Here is a 17,313-nt window from a genome sequence, read left to right on the forward strand (position 1 = left end):
GCTAAGAGAGAGGATTTTCTCTCTCCAAGAACTCCGAACAAGATAAAATTTCCCAGACATGGAAGAAATGGTCAGTTGATGAAAAATCTCCATTTGAACAAGATGTGAACTAGAACGCAGAAAAAAGCCTTCAAGACAAAAATCTCTCTACAAAGATTTTCGCTCTCCTAGAATTCCAGACGTACAGGAATCCTTCAAAAGTGAAAAAGATTGTTAAAATTCTTCCAAGGCAGGAAAATCTTCGAAAATGTCTTTTGTAAGCCCAGAATGGAAAGATTCTTGTAAAGGATGCGTTGGCGACATGCAAAGGGAATATTTCATATTAATGAAGCACAACCCGAAAAATTATAAAAGTTCCTATGACAGCAGGGTCCATTTGCATGGCGAGAATCTATTGAGTGCATGGTAGCATGATGGTACATTTATTGCTAGTGGACATCTTGATTGAGTAGTGGCATACTTAATGCATGGCGGCTACCATATTCCAGGAAGTGATGGCTCATTTATTGCATATTAGGTGATTTTAGATATAGTGGTGCATTTGATGCATTATGGGCACCATTTTGAGCAAGGGATAATTAATGTAAAGTGGGCAAGATTCCTCATTCATGACTCTCCCCACTACTTGGCATCATGTATTTGGGAATTTATTGGTCAAATCCTGATTAGGGTTTGCATGTTCAATCTTGGCCATTGATTGGTTTGTAATCTAGGTCGTCCATTTTCCTCCTGAAGGCCTATAAAAGGAGTTCACCCCTCCATTTGTAAAAGGGGAGACTATATGAAATTGTTGTGATAAGTTATTGAGATAATAACAGTGATACATTATTCTCTGATGGTGTTCACTTAAGTTAATTTTCAAAACTTGCATGGTTTCACCTTCCTCACTTACAATAGAATTTTATTTTCCAAGCAGTTAGATGAACAAAGTTGATTGCAATGTTTTAAGGTGAAGATCGCTTGCTCATACCTTTTGTTAATAGATGATTTTTATTGACAGTGCAAGGTTGGACTGAGCTTTTGTATGTGTGCGCTTAATCTAAATTATTAGATGAACATTGTTCTTTGATAATCTTCATCTATGGTTTAAAAATCCTTCAAACACAACCTCTGAAGATTGCACCCGCTTCATGTAGTTGTCTACTAGTGGCGAAGTGAAGTGTGGTTGATCTCATCCAAAACATTGCTATCTATTGAGTTCTTAGATTTAGCTTAGTCTTCCTAAACCCTTTCCCCTTTAACTTCAATCCATTCCAGTTCAGTTCATTCGAAGTAGAAGCATCACAAAATTGCGATATCTGATGATGAAGTTCCCACAGCAAAGAAGTGAAAGAATGATCCAAACGTAAGTCCCCTTGGATTACCAGCAACATCAACCAAACGAGTCTATATCTACCGCAAAGTCACTAGTACGTAGTTGGAACCTTGGAGTCAATGTATTGTCTTCCTCCAATCATAGCATACATCTGATTTTGATCAAGAGAGGATAAAATGACCGTTGGAAAACTTTATTCTGTGTTGGTGTGGTCACAAAACACGACTCAACAAGAAGTAAAGCCGATGATTCCTTCTCATCATGGAGTTCAAGATCTATTTTTAATATTTGTGCAAAGTGCTATATCTGGCAATGTACTTGGGGAGAATCTCTGAAGACCAACATATCGGCTGGCTGACAAGGAGTGGTGAATACCATCAGGTTGATTGCTGAAGCACTTTCCAACACTGAAGCAAAGCTATACTTTCTCTCTTCCATTGCTAGCAACATGGACGTGATGCTTAAGGACTAAGAGGATAACGTTGAAGCTCCAGGTGTTCATCGATTTCCTTCCTGTTCCTTTGTGACTTGTAAGGGTGTTATTTGTTGCTGTTGTAAACTGAGATTTATGCAATATATTATCACCTTTCCTTCTATGTTCTTGTCCTCTTGGAATGCTTCATATCTGGGTACGATTCATAACTATTACATTGTAAATCTTTAATTTGGGAAGTGTTTAATTGCTGGGCTACATACTAAATTTTAGGTCTGAGTCAATTTAAATTGGCTACAAATTATGATTTGTAAGCACTTGAATGTTCTATTCTAAATACACTTTATTGGTAAACATCAACCTTCATTACAACCATCCAAACCACACTCAAATAAACAAAAAGGCACACTCAGAAATTCATATCAGGCCTAGAAAATCAGAATTCAGAGGTTTACATGACAAGCGTTTGATAAATTGACTAAGGATCAAATTGAGGAAAACAAGGAAGAACTGTTAGGGGTTTGTATATATATTTTCATATATTTTCATTAAGCTTGCTGTAGAATTAGAAGGCATGAAAACTGTTTGCCTAATTCATTCTAGCGGTTCCTATCCATTTTCATGAACCTTGCTTTAGAATTGTGAGACATGCCAAACAAAATGCCAATGGGACATTTTAGGTCTTCTCTCAAGCTATGTTGGCTTAGATGTCAATGGCATGTTGGCTAAAGAAAAAAGACAAACCTTTTATTTTTTCTATACAATGAAAAATACTTGCATTTGTGAACATGTTTTACAAAATCAAGAGGACTTACTAAAAGACACAGTAACAAACAGAAAAATCAGAACTGGAAGCCAACATAAGCTAAGAAAATATCACGAAACATGTAAAATTACAATAAGACCAGGATAATGATAATTAATGGTAGCTGTACAATGACCAAAGTGTTACAGTGTTGAGTTCATTCCCAATGGAAGATAGTTAAATATTGTCTGGTATGGTCTTCATTCAGCATCGTGGCTTTTTTCAGGTCCTCTATAGAATGAGTAGGCTACTCTGTAAGTTCTTTGCTTGATGTCCACATGAGTTATTGGAAGGAAGAGCACATAACCTTCAGTGCTGGTGTTTCTTGTCTGGAGAGAGCATAAGCTGTGTATCTACTTCCTGTGGGGCATTAAACAAAATCCTCTCTTGGTGTTCTCCACTGGACTGTCTGAGTAACAGATATATTCAGAATATAATGTTGCAGGATATCATTAAGGTGCTGCTTTTGTGTAACCAGTTGCTCTGAAGTTTGACCACCTGAATTGTCAGACAAGATAATCTAGTGGCCAGTGTTTCAAGAAACATGAAGATATTGTATGTGACAACTCTGTCATATGTTCAATTTTGTCTACTACTGCAGCTATAACAGGATAACAGACTTGCAGTCTACTGATAGTTACTAGAAGGAAGTCAATTAAATGCAAATTGCTGAAAGTGCTTGAGAACTGGACTGATGGAATGGAAGGCAGATCCTTTGTGATAGGAGAGGAAGGATCAGATGAAACCCCTACATTATGGCATTTTTTGGCTATTTACTCTGCTTGGTGGCATTTGGCAATGGGATCCAGTGTGGTTTGAATGTGATGCTTTCAGATTGTTCCTACAAAGGCGGGTTGTTGGGAGCATTGGTGAAGTTGGTGCAAGAGAGCAATGTAGTGCGTAATTTTAGGCTAGGACTGATAGGGTAATAGGCTGCCCTTTTATACATACAAATTACAAACTGCTATGGTGCATCCAGTTACTCAAATATAACAGCCACCTATTGCAGTTAGCCAAGTGCACTTTATATCTACACCACATTAAGAGCGCAACAATGTAAAATCTGCAAGTATAAGACCTGGCTTGCAAAAAACCTCCAGAGTTTAAATTCCATCTCCTTATAGGATTTTCAGTAAATTCTCACAAACATACAAGAAAAAAGGGAGAGATATACAAAATAAATCCTATTATAAGCATAGCAGTGAGCCAACTAAGTCCAATTTAGTGATTGCTGGAGTATACTAGACACATGAATAATAGTCCACAGGCAAAAAAACACAAACACATTTAAGACATTCATTCATTCGTAAGTCTAAGAGACAAAATAAGCAAAGATTAGTCACAGTTTCCATGCACATAATCATCAAAATCCAATCCTATGTGCAACAAAAGTATTATAGCCTGGACATATGGAAAAGGTTTGCAGTCCCAGACTAAACAACTAAAGAAGCAAATTGACAGAACTCTACATATAAGGGTAGATTACAGGATGAATGTACAAAATTCCACCCCTTAGTCGTGAACAGGAACGGGAAAGAAAGAAGAGGGAGAAAACAAAGAATCCAAAAGAGTGGCTAAACTAATGTCCTGAGAAATTTTAATTCTTTCGCACAAATCTCAAAGGTGGTGGATTATTTATCTCACAAAACATAGTTGTTGGGGCCATGACTAAATTGCCAACAAGACAATTGGATCTCTTGTTGCATTGAATTCTCTTGGCAGTAATCCCTTGAGGAACTTCTGAGTGGTTGCAGAATAATGGCAAACATTAAGTACGGCATTCCACAGGTAACGGGCCATGCATATCCTGCTTAATTTTAGATTGCAAGTAGCCATCAATTGGAGGGCTGGCTGTAGCTCTAATGTTTCTTCCCTTCATCTTCTCCATGCTATGGCCGACCAAAGAAATTGTCACACCAGACATGTCACTTTAACACTCTTGAAATATCCCAGCAAAAGATTATTTAAAAGGTGAGCCCCATTACTAAGTAAACTTACCAATGGCAAGCACCAAAGACAAAATGGAACCGACTTATGAACAAATCAGTTGATTTGTCAAGCAAAGTATATGGTAAACATAACTCATAACAGTTTTAATGATATGGCAAACATAGCTTAAAATCTCACAACTTTATTTTATTAGAACTAAATACAAAACTAGTGCCAAACCTTCTTACAAATATGGCTGACATTTGACTTCTGGGCTCCGATACAAAGCTTCCCAGGATCTATTGCCAAAACACTAGTTGCATATCGACTCAAGTATTCTGTCCATGCTCCTGGTGCTGCTCCTACATCAAGAACTGCGTGAAAAGAGTGTTACAAAACGAACATTGATTTAATTTGTTGAATTCTAGATGTAAGAGATGGCAAGTAGTGTATGCATTTGAAAGAAAAGAATTACAAAAAAAATGATGCACCAGAGAAACAAATTTTAGACTTATATTAGTAAGGTAGATAAAACTACAACAAACTTGCTTCAGTTTACATTCAAACTTCAGGCTTATGCTTCTCTAGTTCAGATTCAGACAGATTTTTTCAGACCTGGGGCATCTGTTATTAGGCTTACAATGTACAACACTTGTAGCAAGTTCATAGTTGGGCTTGCACGGATGTATAAACCGATAAATTACATAGTTTTTAGGTTGACCATAGAACTTTTCCCAAGATCAGCGTAATGTAGCACCCCAAGTGGGACTACTGAGATGGTTCTGTAGCACCCTGCTGATTAATTTTAGTTTAATAAACTATCTTTTCCTGTGTTTTTTATGGTCTTTCAAAACTAGACAGAAGTTGCAGAAGATGTGTTTTTTGATATATGTTTGTAGTTTTGAGAGAAAAGACAATTATATTTGCTTATACAAGAAATGAAGCAAACCAGAATAATAAGAAATTACAGCCAAACTTAATATTTTCAATCAGATTTACTGCTGCAAACAACTACACTAGTCTTTATGATAATGATCTATTACAATCAAACAGTGTATTTCAAATCACTATACACATACCCGGATTGCTCCTTGTATAAGAGAGGTTAACAAGTTGGTTTGTGGGTAAGCATACAACCTAACTGCTCACTCAGAAAACGATTCACAGTGACTTACAATTCTGTTCTTTCCTTCTCCAAACTGCTGTCATACGGAGTTCTGATGTAGGTGATTAGATTAGAGGATATATGCTATAATTAACCCTTGCGTTTGGGAGTGTTTAGAGACTCTCCATCCTTCAGCTGGTACGGTCTGACATGGATCTGATTTATGTGTATTAAACTCCTTTTAAATGTTGCAACCCTTGTAATCTGAACTATAGTGTTGGAGATGTGATTCTGCTGATGGGCAGCTACTTAGAACAGAGTTTGGAGCTGGAATGACCTTCAAATGAGCTGCAAAGGAGGTCGGCTAGGCAAGGAACGACCTCACTTGGCCACCATCAAAGAAACTCACTAATCTGATCCAAAATGCCTCTCCAAACTGCTGCTAAATCTTCTACTCTCTGATTCTTAGCTGTTGATGACAATCTAGGTAAATGATAAACTTAAATCGGTATTTACTTAGCTTCTCCCACCTTGGAATGGTACGGCCACTCAAGCAAGTAGCACACTTCAGGTTTGCTACAAAAAACTCTTCAACTTTTATGCTCAATGGAAACCCCTGAAAATGGAGTTTCTCCTCACATCCTTGGCTAGTCTCTCACAGCTGCAAATGCGCAAAACAATGGAGGTTTTCATCTCCAAAGTCCTCAAACCCTAAGGTTCATAAGCTCCAAAAGGAGGCAGAAATAATTATGAGCAAAAACATGAATAAGAAACGAGTCTCCAATGACCTTTATAAACCTTTCCTCAAGTTGCCCTAATTAGGGTTGAAACCCTAACACCTCAATCAAACTTAATGAATTAAATAATAGTTACTTTTTCCCACATAACAATCTTCCCTTTTGGAGCACTCACTTTATGTTATATGCTTTTTTACTCATACCAATCTTTTATCTCTCACTTCCCCTTTCACTCTCTCACTAGGAATAGGAACTTAGGAAAGGGTGAAACTTTATATTATAAATGTGTTTTTAGTGACCCGAGGGATTATAAAGATCTATGTATTAACTACTTTAATATCTCTTTTAATTTGCTTTTATTCTCTCTCCTCATGGATACCTGGCAAGGAAGCACCTAACTCTCTCTCTAGACTCACATATGCCTTTGAAGGAGATATTCTAGGGTTTAATGCAATTTTAGACTGGCAACTTGGAGATAACAATATTGTTGACTGATTCCACCCATTTTACTCTAAAGTGCCCTCTAAAATAGCAGAAAATCACTAGTCCAGTGTCCTTTGCCCGTCCTTATCAGTCTACGAGGACTTCATTAATAGACTGATCTTGATTTGTTGATTCTAGCTAAGAAGGGGACATTACAGTCCGCCCTTCCCAAGATTGCTTGTCCACAAGCAATGCTAATGCAATCTTGGAATCAATTGCCTGAAACCAACTGAAAACATGAATGATCCGAGGGTCCCAAATTATTCTCAAGAAGAATCCACCAAGTTGTCGCTGTGCCACTCTGGTACAAATATCATCATGCCCTGAATGGTGGAACAACTCATCCTGATCCCAAAGAAGTAGAGCACTAATCATGATGATGTTGAGATCCCAAATCATTATGTCACCCATGCCGAAAGCAAGGAGATAAATGCATCTCACCATAAGATCATCATTAGCTCTCTGCCTGTACTGGTACACCATCATAAAGATATTACAAGTATCTATCATGAAAAATATACCACTCCATCCAATGCTTCTGGTATAAATCAGATCTGCATCCCACCTACTGAAAACCATAACAATGTGAATGCCAATAGTGTCTCCAAGAGCGAATGATGATAGCCACTTAATCTCATACCAATCACCAACACTGAAGTAGTAGTTCCAAACCTTCAAAACTGCCCAAACAGCTGATGTTCTTTCATGTAAATCCTGAAGATTCTATGTCCAACAATGTAGGACAGCCACACATTAGTAATGGAGGCATATAAAACCAACACTCATACTTTGGTCTACTTTCCAACTTTAGTTCAGTGCTCTCATATGTTTACCAATTGTTATCAAATGCCTCCAATTCATAAATTATAGCAATGTCTCCATCTATGTGTTTAGTCATATCACTAGTGGCTGATCCACCAAGTGTATGCTCCATAATGTTATCCAATTTTTTATTGTGAGCCTTCAATTGTCTTTCTCTTAGAGGTGACACAAAATCCTCAGGAAGCAAGCTATGTGAACCCACCAAGAATTCTGAATCATGCCTCAAACCTAATTGCACCACTTGCTTGGCCACCATACAAGGCTCATTTCTCAAATACCCCATACTATGAATCTTCTTTGCTTCTGTCATGACATGATGTACAAAATCAGACTGCCTGTGGATTGGATCCCCAAACATTACCCCATGCTTAACTGCTAACTTTGGAGTGCCAACAAGGTAAGGTCTCTTATCACTATTATCCTCACGTGGTATGGCTAGCACCTCAAGATTTTTTAAAGGTAAAAGATTGCTATTCTTAATCAGAAAATAAGAACATGCCTTTATTATATCTTGCAGCACTATCTTGGTTTCTTTATGTCTTGGACACACTTTTAAGATCTCAAATTTGACTCCCAAACGACTGCCAACAACAAAAGAAAACTTCATACTAACATCTATATGAATAGGAGCTGCCCTATTAGGACTATGCAAAACCGCAAGGCTGCTGCTCTGAATCAAGAAATCAGAACAGCTATCATGCCATTCAAACATCTTCTTCCTTGTTGCATCAACTGTGATGTTTTCCTCAATCTTGTTCTGTTTTCCTCAATCTTGTTCATCTCTCTTCCTGAGAGAGGATGGATATCAACAAGTGCTGGTTCAATAAGTGTCTCAAACTGAATCTCAAGTGTATTGCTTGTTATCCCATGGCTGCAAGTTAGATCATCATGCGGACTTCTCTCCTCCAATCTCAAGGTCTCATATTCTTGATGTTCTACACAATCCCTGTCAAGATCTTGAATCATATGGGTATGATGATTGCTCAAATCTCCATACAATACCTCATCCTTATAAAATAAAACCAACTCTTCGCCCATTTGTGGCAATATCAACTTTAAACAAGATTCATCAACCTGATTTCCTGATTCTTGAAGAACCAATTGAGTGTTTACCAAGAAATCTTTAGTAACCTCAAGCTCATGAGTAAGCTTATCAAATTCTTCATTTTTCTCTCTCAAAGCAGCAAAGTATAACTCACTAAGAGTGAGGAAATTATCTCTATCAGCATGTAAGTGTAGGTAGTCTGATTTGACTACTACCAAGGACTCCTCAAGTTCATACAAGTCAGCAAGAGATGGGCCTCTTCCAAAACCATCAGGATTTCGAGTAACCTACCAACACAAACCTGTCATCATCTTGTGCACATGATCAAAATGGGATAGAGCTACCATGACCATAGATCCATTTGCCCTTAGTTGCCCTTCCAGAGGATGTAACTTTGAGATCCAGAACCTCCATATAAAATTTCTAATTGGTCTTCATAATCATGCAACTTCAAATCAGCTTTATGCCCTTTTACAGCATCAAAATAGATCTAATCAAGCTGGAGAAGATGATCTCTATCTGACAGTAGGTGTAGGTAATTTGTTTTCGTTTCCATCAATGCCTCTCTAAGTACCTGAAAGTCTGAGAGGGTAAGTTCTCCCTCGTGGTTCTCATGTGGTTCTGCAATCCTCCAACGATAATTTGCCAGTAACCTATGGGTATTATAGAAATGGTTTATGCCTGCAGTAATAATGTGTTTGCTTACCTTCAGTTGTTCTGTCAAGTGATAGGACTAATGAGACCTATCAACATCATCCAAATTTTCTGATTTATGCTCTCCATTTTGTTGCCCAAAATCAGTTTCCTTTTTGTCATCCTTCATGTATAAACTATGCTCTAAAATCATATATCATCGGGATCAAAAGGAACTTTGTCCCATGGAGGACCTTCACCATACTTAAGTGCTAATACACCTGGATCCCATGTATCGAATAGATGATTGGCTTGTTCGAAGAATTTGTGTTTACTATGTTCATCATTTGAAAAAGCATCAGTGAACTCCTCATCCACATCCATGCCTGTAGAAATATCAGCAAAGTTATAGGAATCAGTACCAGATGAATCTGAAATTGGACTCCAAACAACTGTTGTGTCTTCCTCTGCAAAGACACACTTATCAACCGTAGTTGCCTGTATGACAAACGAAGCATCCTTAGGTAGTGTCACATATTCATCATGCTTCAGGGCACAGTCACCATCAAAGTGATCTGGCATGAACTTCTCTCGACCCAAAGTTTTACCTTCCTTAAGATTCCCACATGATGGCTGATTTTTGCATTCTTCGTGATCATTGGTAGGCGGCAGATCACAAACAAGTGATTCTTCTTTCCTTTCTAACCCTCCTGCATTGGTAACTTTTGAATTTTCTTCTGGCTTCAACTCTTTACTCTTCTCACTCATATCAGTGTCTCCCAAATGTTTGGATTTTATTATTGTTTTACAGAAACCCTTAATGTCAGGGTCCCTCGTAAGCTTGGAAAGTTCTTGCATCAGCTCATAGATAGACTTATCTGGAGTAGATATCTTTGCAATTTTGTTGAATTCACCCAACAAGATGGCAGGAAAATAGGCTCTCATACCACTGTAATGTCCCACCCCAAGTGGGACTACTGAGTCATTTCTATAGCACCCTGCTGATTAATTTTAGTTTAATAAACTATCTTTTCCTGTGTTTTTTATGGTCTTTCAGAACTAGACAGAAGTTGCAGAAGATGTGTTTTTTGATATATGTTTGTCGTTTTGAGAGAAAAGGCAATTGTATTGCTTTTGCAAGAAATGAAGCAAACAAGAGTAATAAGAAATTACAGCCAATCTTAATATTTTAAATCAGATTTACTGCTGCAAACAAGTACACTAGTGTTTATGATAATGATGCTATTACAATCAAACAGTGTCTTTCAAATCACTATCCACATACCCAGATAGCTCCTTGTATAAGAGAGGTTAACAAGTTGGTTTGTGGGTAAGCATACAACCTAGCTGGTCACTCAGAAAATGATTCACAGTGACTTAGAATTCTGTTCTTTCCTTCTCCAAACTGCTGTCATACGGAGGTCTGATGTAGACAATTAGATTAGAGGATATATGATATGATTAACCCTTGAGTTCGGGAGTGTTTACAGACTCTCCATCCTTCAGCTGGTACGGTCTGATATGGATCTGATTTATGTGTATTAAACTCCTTTTAAATGTTGCAACCCTTGTAATCTGAACTATAGTGTTGGAGATGTGATTCTGCTGATGGGCAGCTACTTAGAACAGAGTTTGGAGCTGGAATGACCTTCAAATGAGCTGCAAAGGAGGTCGGCTAGGCAAGGAACGACCTCACTTGGCCACCATCAAAGAAACTCACTAATCTGATCCAAAATGCCTCTCCAAACTGCTGCTAAATCTTCTACTCTCTGATTCTTAACTGTTGATGACAATCTAGGTAAATGATAAACTTAAATCGGTATTTACTTAGCTTCTCCCACCTTGGAATGGTACGGCCACTCAAGCAAGTAGCACACTTCAGGTTTGCTACAAAAAACTCTTCAACTTTTATGCTCAATGGAAACCCCTGAAAATGGAGTTTCTCCTCACATCCTTGGCTAGTCTCTCACAGCTGCAAATGCGCAAAACAATGGAGGTTTTCATCTCCAAAGTCCTCAAACCCTAAGGTTCATAAGCTCCAAAAGGAGGCAGAAATAATTATGAGCAAAAACATGAATAAGAAACGAGTCTCCAATGACCTTTATAAACCTTTCCTCAAGTTGCCCTAATTAGGGTTGAAACCCTAACACCTCAATCAAACTTAATGAATTAAATAATAGTTACTTTTTCCCACATAACAATCTTCCCTTTTGGAGCACTCACTTTATGTTATATGCTTTTTTACTCAAACCACTCTTTTATCTCTCACTCCCCCTTTCACTCTCTCACTAGGAATAAGAACTTAAGAAATCATGAAACTTTATATTATAAATGTGTTTTTAGTGACCCAAGGAGAGATTGTAAAGTTCTATGCATCGACTTTAATATCCCTTTTAATTTGCTTTTATTCTCTCTCCTCATGGATACCTAGCAAGGAAGCACCTCACTCTCTCTCTAGACTCACGTATGCCTTTGAAGGAGATATTCTAGGGTTTAATGCAGTTTTAGACTGGCAACTTGGAGATAACAATATTGTTGACTGATTCCACCCATGTTTACTCTAAAGTGCCCCCTAAAATAGGAGAAAATCACCAGTCCAGAGTCCTCTGCCCGTCCTTATCAGTCTACGAGGACTTCGTTAATAGACTGATCCTGATTTGTTGATTCTTACTAAGAAGGGGACATTACAATCAGCCTCGGTACCTAGAAAAATATGTAAATAATTAGTAAATACAAGTATATTGAAAATTGTAACATAGATGATGATGAGGGCAACAAAATATGGTATTTAGTATTTACAATAATGATGCTGCAATCCAAATGATAACATCATGAAATCCTCGGATGGTTCTTGTTGTCATATGTCGATTATCATTCTACTATTGCCCATTAGCTTTCTTCATGTTAATAGATTTAAGCATACTGGCACGTGTGTCATAGATATGCTGTATTGATAATAATGATACTGCAATTTAAATGATATTGTCATGAAATATTCAGATAATTCTTTGTTGTCTTGCCTTGATAGTCTTACTCCTCCTTTCCTATAAACTTTATTTCCATCTTCTCAAATAGTAAAATAATAAATATGTGGTCAAGTATAAACCTTTTAAGGCAATAAGACTATATGTATGACTGTTAAAGGATATCAACATCATATAATCATTAGTGGACATACACACTGCTTACATGGATACCTAGCTTGTCGAAACCATATGTTAAAAATATTACAGTATTATGTATAGGTTATAATGCACTTGGTTTATTATAGTTGGATTAGGTTGATAGAATTAAATAAAGAATTATTCCTAAATTATTTAAATAGATAAATGGTTGTGGAAATTTACGATCACAACAAATTATTTGATGTACAAACAAACTAGGCATTGTATTTATACTTCTTGGCATTCTCTATTTATCCTAGCTTGCCTGAATCTCACAATTGGCATCAAAGCAATTAATCATAAGCAAGATGCAAGGTTCTATGGAGTTTGATGATTGTCAGGGGCAGGTCTGAAGAGCACACAATTATACTGAGAGGGATGCTGAATCAGTATATTAAAAAACTTTTACTTTTCAACACTTGATTAGTCCCAGTAGCAATACTTCAAAACTTAATCAACCACAAATGCAAGATCCAGCAAGTAGGAACACAAAAGAACACACGATTTACGTGGATGGGAGAAAACCACAGCAAAATATTGCTTTTGCATTAGAAACTTCCTACAGGATTTTGTAGGCACTAAGCCACAGGAGACACCAATCCCCTCTAGAAGATTTGTAGGCACCAAGCCACTCGAGACACCAATCCCCACAACTGAGCACCAACTCAGCAAGAGACACCAATCCCTTTGAGGCATCAACATCCAAAAGAATAAAATCAAAAGTGATGGATCTTCTTGAATCTGATCTTATCCTCTTCACAAATCTGCTCAACAAGCTCCTTAAATCTGCTAATTTTCTTCAAGAATCTCTGCTCATAGGTACGCAATTTTTTGCCCTTAAAGTCTGCAACAGTTACCTCCAAAGTCTACTTGGACTCTTCAAAAATTTCTGCTCAACAGGTCTGAAACAAGCTGTTCACAAGTCAACAATCATCTGTTCATAATGTCTGAAATTATCTGCTCTTAATGTCTGAAATAATCTTCAGAAATCTGCTCACATAAACTCGTCAGATCTGCTCTTAAAGTCTGCTTAAAACTGCCTTGAATCAAAATAATATTCAATGGAATGCTTGATTAAACAGACCTCAAATGACTCCTCCTTTATATCAACCAAAAGCACCCTTCCACCAACGGTTGCATCTCCTCTATTAGGTTGGCCAAGGGAGCATATGAAATTTATTTTATTTCAAACTTAGCTTGCCCAACAAAGGGCGCCCAAACCTAGGATGGGTTGGCCAAGAGACATAATGTATTTTGTTTTAAATACATTTTCAAGTTGGGCTCATCGCACAAAGAGGTTGGCCCATTTAGGGAACCCAAAAATAAAAGCAAATTAAAATTATTTTAATTTCTTTGACCCACTTGATCACTGTACCAATCTTTTGCAATATCAAAGAGTGAGTGGACAGAACATGGTGTCCAAAACATATGTTCATATGTACCCTCCACTATAGAACCATCTGCCCTACAATTTTTCGTCTTGTTCGTCATGACTTGGACAACATTTTTGGGGCCCACCATTACTATTGATTCTATGAGGATATTGGCAACGAAAGTTGTGTCCTTTAGTTGCTCTTGATAATCTATTGTTTCCAAAAACATCGCCCCTTTATGGGACATTGCAATGACATTGATTAGCGCTCCACTTTTTGTAATGTCCCCATTTTCATGAGTTTCAATCCGCAGAGGGGTTTCGCCTATTACTTGACCCTCGTAGGCCAAGGAGTTGATAAGAGGGGTGCTTGGGCAGTTACTCATGGCTTCACATTTTAATTTTATATGATTTTTCGTGAGATAATAAATTCTCACATATGATGTCATGTGTGTTGCACTTTATAATCATAATGATATTTTAATTATCTAAAGTGCAAATTAAATAATAAAGTCAAAATATTATTATTATTTAAGGTGAATCTTCTAGAAGTTCAATTAAATATTATTTTATTTCTTCTAGAAGGAGGCCGACCTCTGTTTGCCCTCCCGATCGAATAACTTAAAGTACACAGATAAAGCACGTAATGCAGAATAATAATGCCATAGATATCAAATGCAATATATCAGATGTTATTCCATTCATAAGTCGTTGTTCGTCACAAGTTACATTCGGAAGTATATAAAGATACCGTGGGGGTGCGAGCGCCAACCGTCGCACCGCAACTACCACCCCGCAGTTGCCAACTAACCAAGACAATTACAGCTTAATTAACTAGTTTTATTTTCATGTACAATATTGCCGCCAACATCATCCCCCTCAAAAGAAAAGAAGTCGTCTCCGACCAACTTAATACAAAATAGAGATGACATTAAACAGAACTGCTGACGCCAGTCGAGCCCAGAACTTATACACCTGCTGCGTCCTCGCCTGAAAACCCTTTTCTGCTACCATCTGATGCTCAAGTGCGGATTTCACCATTATTGCTTCAGCAAGGAGTTTGTTTTTTGTTTTTTTTTTACCTTGACATCACAATCCTCCTGTGCCTAAACCAAACTTGTCTGCAAAACACGCTTTTCAGTCTCAGCCTCCACCAACTGCTACTCAAATGATACTGTCTCCCTAGCCAATTTGTCCTCGATAGCCACCCGCACTGCCCTCTTGGCATCCAACTCCTGGGTACGCTGAGCTAAGTCTCACGCTACTACTGCCTCCAACCTGGTGGTCAGCTCCTCCCGAGCCTTCTGTGCATCCACCAAGGCAACCTCACGTCTAGCCGAGACATACTCCAAGTTCCTCAAAGCGTATCATTCCTGCCTGGTGGTGGCCACAACCCTCTGGCACAAAGCCTAGGAGATGCCTCAAATCCTCCATCACACTCCCCAAAGGCTGATAACTGAACTAAATAACTCTCTGGCGTCGTATGACTTCGCGTTCTTGCAATGCCTTCCCTCAAATTCTGTTTGTTCGCAACCTCCAAATCCGTCTCCCTCTATGGGTTATGGCTTCCCGGCCAATGCTTAGCTACAGGCTTCTTTCTCACAGTACGGAACAACCCAACACTTACCATGCCTTCTCTGATGCTCTTCGCCCAACTCAAAAAGTGTATTGTAGCTCAAAAATAAATTGGGGGTCTGGGGCAGCGCCTCAGAACCACACAAAAGTCCATGGCGCGCATCATTTTTGTGATATTTTAAGATGTCAAAACCCTTCTTCTCCACTCTAGTATTTTCAGTGTCCTGGCTCCAGATGTCATCAAATGATTTTTCAATCTAGTCGTCATCGTTTTTTAATCCACTGTAATGTCCTCGATGGCACCCCGGCCATACAACCTCCCCGTACGGTCAACAACAGCACTGACACCTCCAATCGTACGACCACCTTCCCGTGTCGTCAACACCCCTCCACCGTACGGTTGTGTTTGTTTGTGCGGTGACTTTATGTCCGTGGCGCCTTTATTCCTTGCGACGGCGGTGGTCCCACCGCACGGTGGTTCCACCGCCGGTGGTCACACCGTCGGTGTTGCCACCGTACAGTGGTGCTCCCGTATGGTGGTTCAGCCGCCGGTGTTGCCACCGTCGGTGGTCCCACTGTCGGTTTTGCCACCGCACGGTGGTGCTACCGTACGATGGCTCCACCGTGGCTTTCTTCTTTTTTTTTCTTTTTTTTCTTTTTTTTTCCAGTCGTACGGTCAACTGTCGTACAGACCCGTAGGGCCATACGTTTTTTGTTTTTTTTTTTAATTTACTTTTCTAGAGAGTCTTCAGCTCAAGTCCCCTGTCTCTGGGATCACCCTTCATCCTTCTCAGTTTTCCTCGCCCAAGAATCTCCCGCCTTTGTCCGTGCCTCTCGAGTCCCCTTCCATCCTATCGGCTTCCCCTCCTCCAGACTCTCGGGTGTCCTTTCGGCCTCTCGGGTCGCCTGCGTGCTTCTTGTGGTAGGGTTTCAATTTAGACCCGTTGGTGGCAAGTCTATTTTCAATGGCCATCCGAAGACCTGGAACCACAAATTCTACAGGGACCATGGTCTCCTTCCGATACATAAGAAGAAGAAGAATAATAAAGATTTTGAAGGCTGCGGCCTTCCACACAAGGTTCCAATTGTTGCCGACACAAATGATCTTGGGATTATCTACGTCACCGAGGTTTGGGGCGTCTCCCTTCCAATATTCTCTGTATTTTGGGCAGGTACACCTCCTCTGTTACTTGCTCAGGTTCCTCTACTTCGAGCCTGTAGCTCTGGAACATTTCGTAATCCTCCTTCTGCCAATGGAAGAGCCCGTTCAATGACCTCGTCTTATACTCGGAGCACTCTCCTAGTTTGAGAATCCCTTCGTCGTTGGGCTCCCTCCAGCCCCATCCTTCGTTCCTCAAGTCGCCTTCTCCTTCACCCTCCAATTCCAAAGCTGATGCCAGTTCCTCACTAACCAACTGTGTCCCGAGGTCTATGATAAACTTCCTTCCTCCATTCTCCATAAACAAAGTGTTCTTCTTCGAGTTGTGGGTGGCCCTGGTTGCCACCAGCCACCCTCTCCCTAAGATCGCATCATACCCTTTTTTCTTTAGTGGGATTACCACAAAGTCCAGTATGAAGGGTTGCGTCCCAATGGTAAATTGTTGGCCCATCAGTGTCCCGATGGGTTTGATTCCATGTTGATCTGCTCCCAGCAGATAGAATGTAGATGGCCACAGCGTCAGCTTCCCCAGCTTCCGCCAGGTTTCTTCTGGAAGAACATTCACTCCTGATCCACCATCGACGATGGTATCAGTTAGAATGGTGCCAAGGATACCCATCTCCACAATGGTCGGGTTCCTTCCAGTGTTAACTGCCAGCAGCATGGGGTCTATTGCAGACCCCCCAGGAACATCTGTGCGGTGGTTGGTATTGGTGCGTGGTTGGGAGAGATTATT

The 17,313-nt window shown here is 39.3% G+C and overlaps 1 protein-coding gene across 4 annotated transcripts in view; it reads right to left on the bottom strand.

The window, feature by feature from the left end:
• Window positions 1–17,313, bottom strand: part of LOC131066675 (uncharacterized) — an 87,560-nt gene that overhangs the window by 17,805 nt on the left and 52,442 nt on the right. For 2 of the 4 annotated variants that reach the window (XM_059216970.1, XM_059216968.1), the window contains exon 5: window positions 4,723–4,856. In XM_059216970.1, coding sequence (XP_059072953.1) covers window positions 4,723–4,856 — 134 coding nt within the window. The remainder of the gene's footprint in view (window positions 1–4,722; window positions 4,857–17,313) is intronic. The other 2 variants (XM_059216969.1, XM_058001500.2) reach the window with 2 other exon arrangements.

This window comes from Cryptomeria japonica, chromosome 3, assembly GCF_030272615.1.
Source record: "Cryptomeria japonica chromosome 3, Sugi_1.0, whole genome shotgun sequence".
NCBI lineage: Eukaryota > Viridiplantae > Streptophyta > Pinopsida > Cupressales > Cupressaceae > Cryptomeria > Cryptomeria japonica.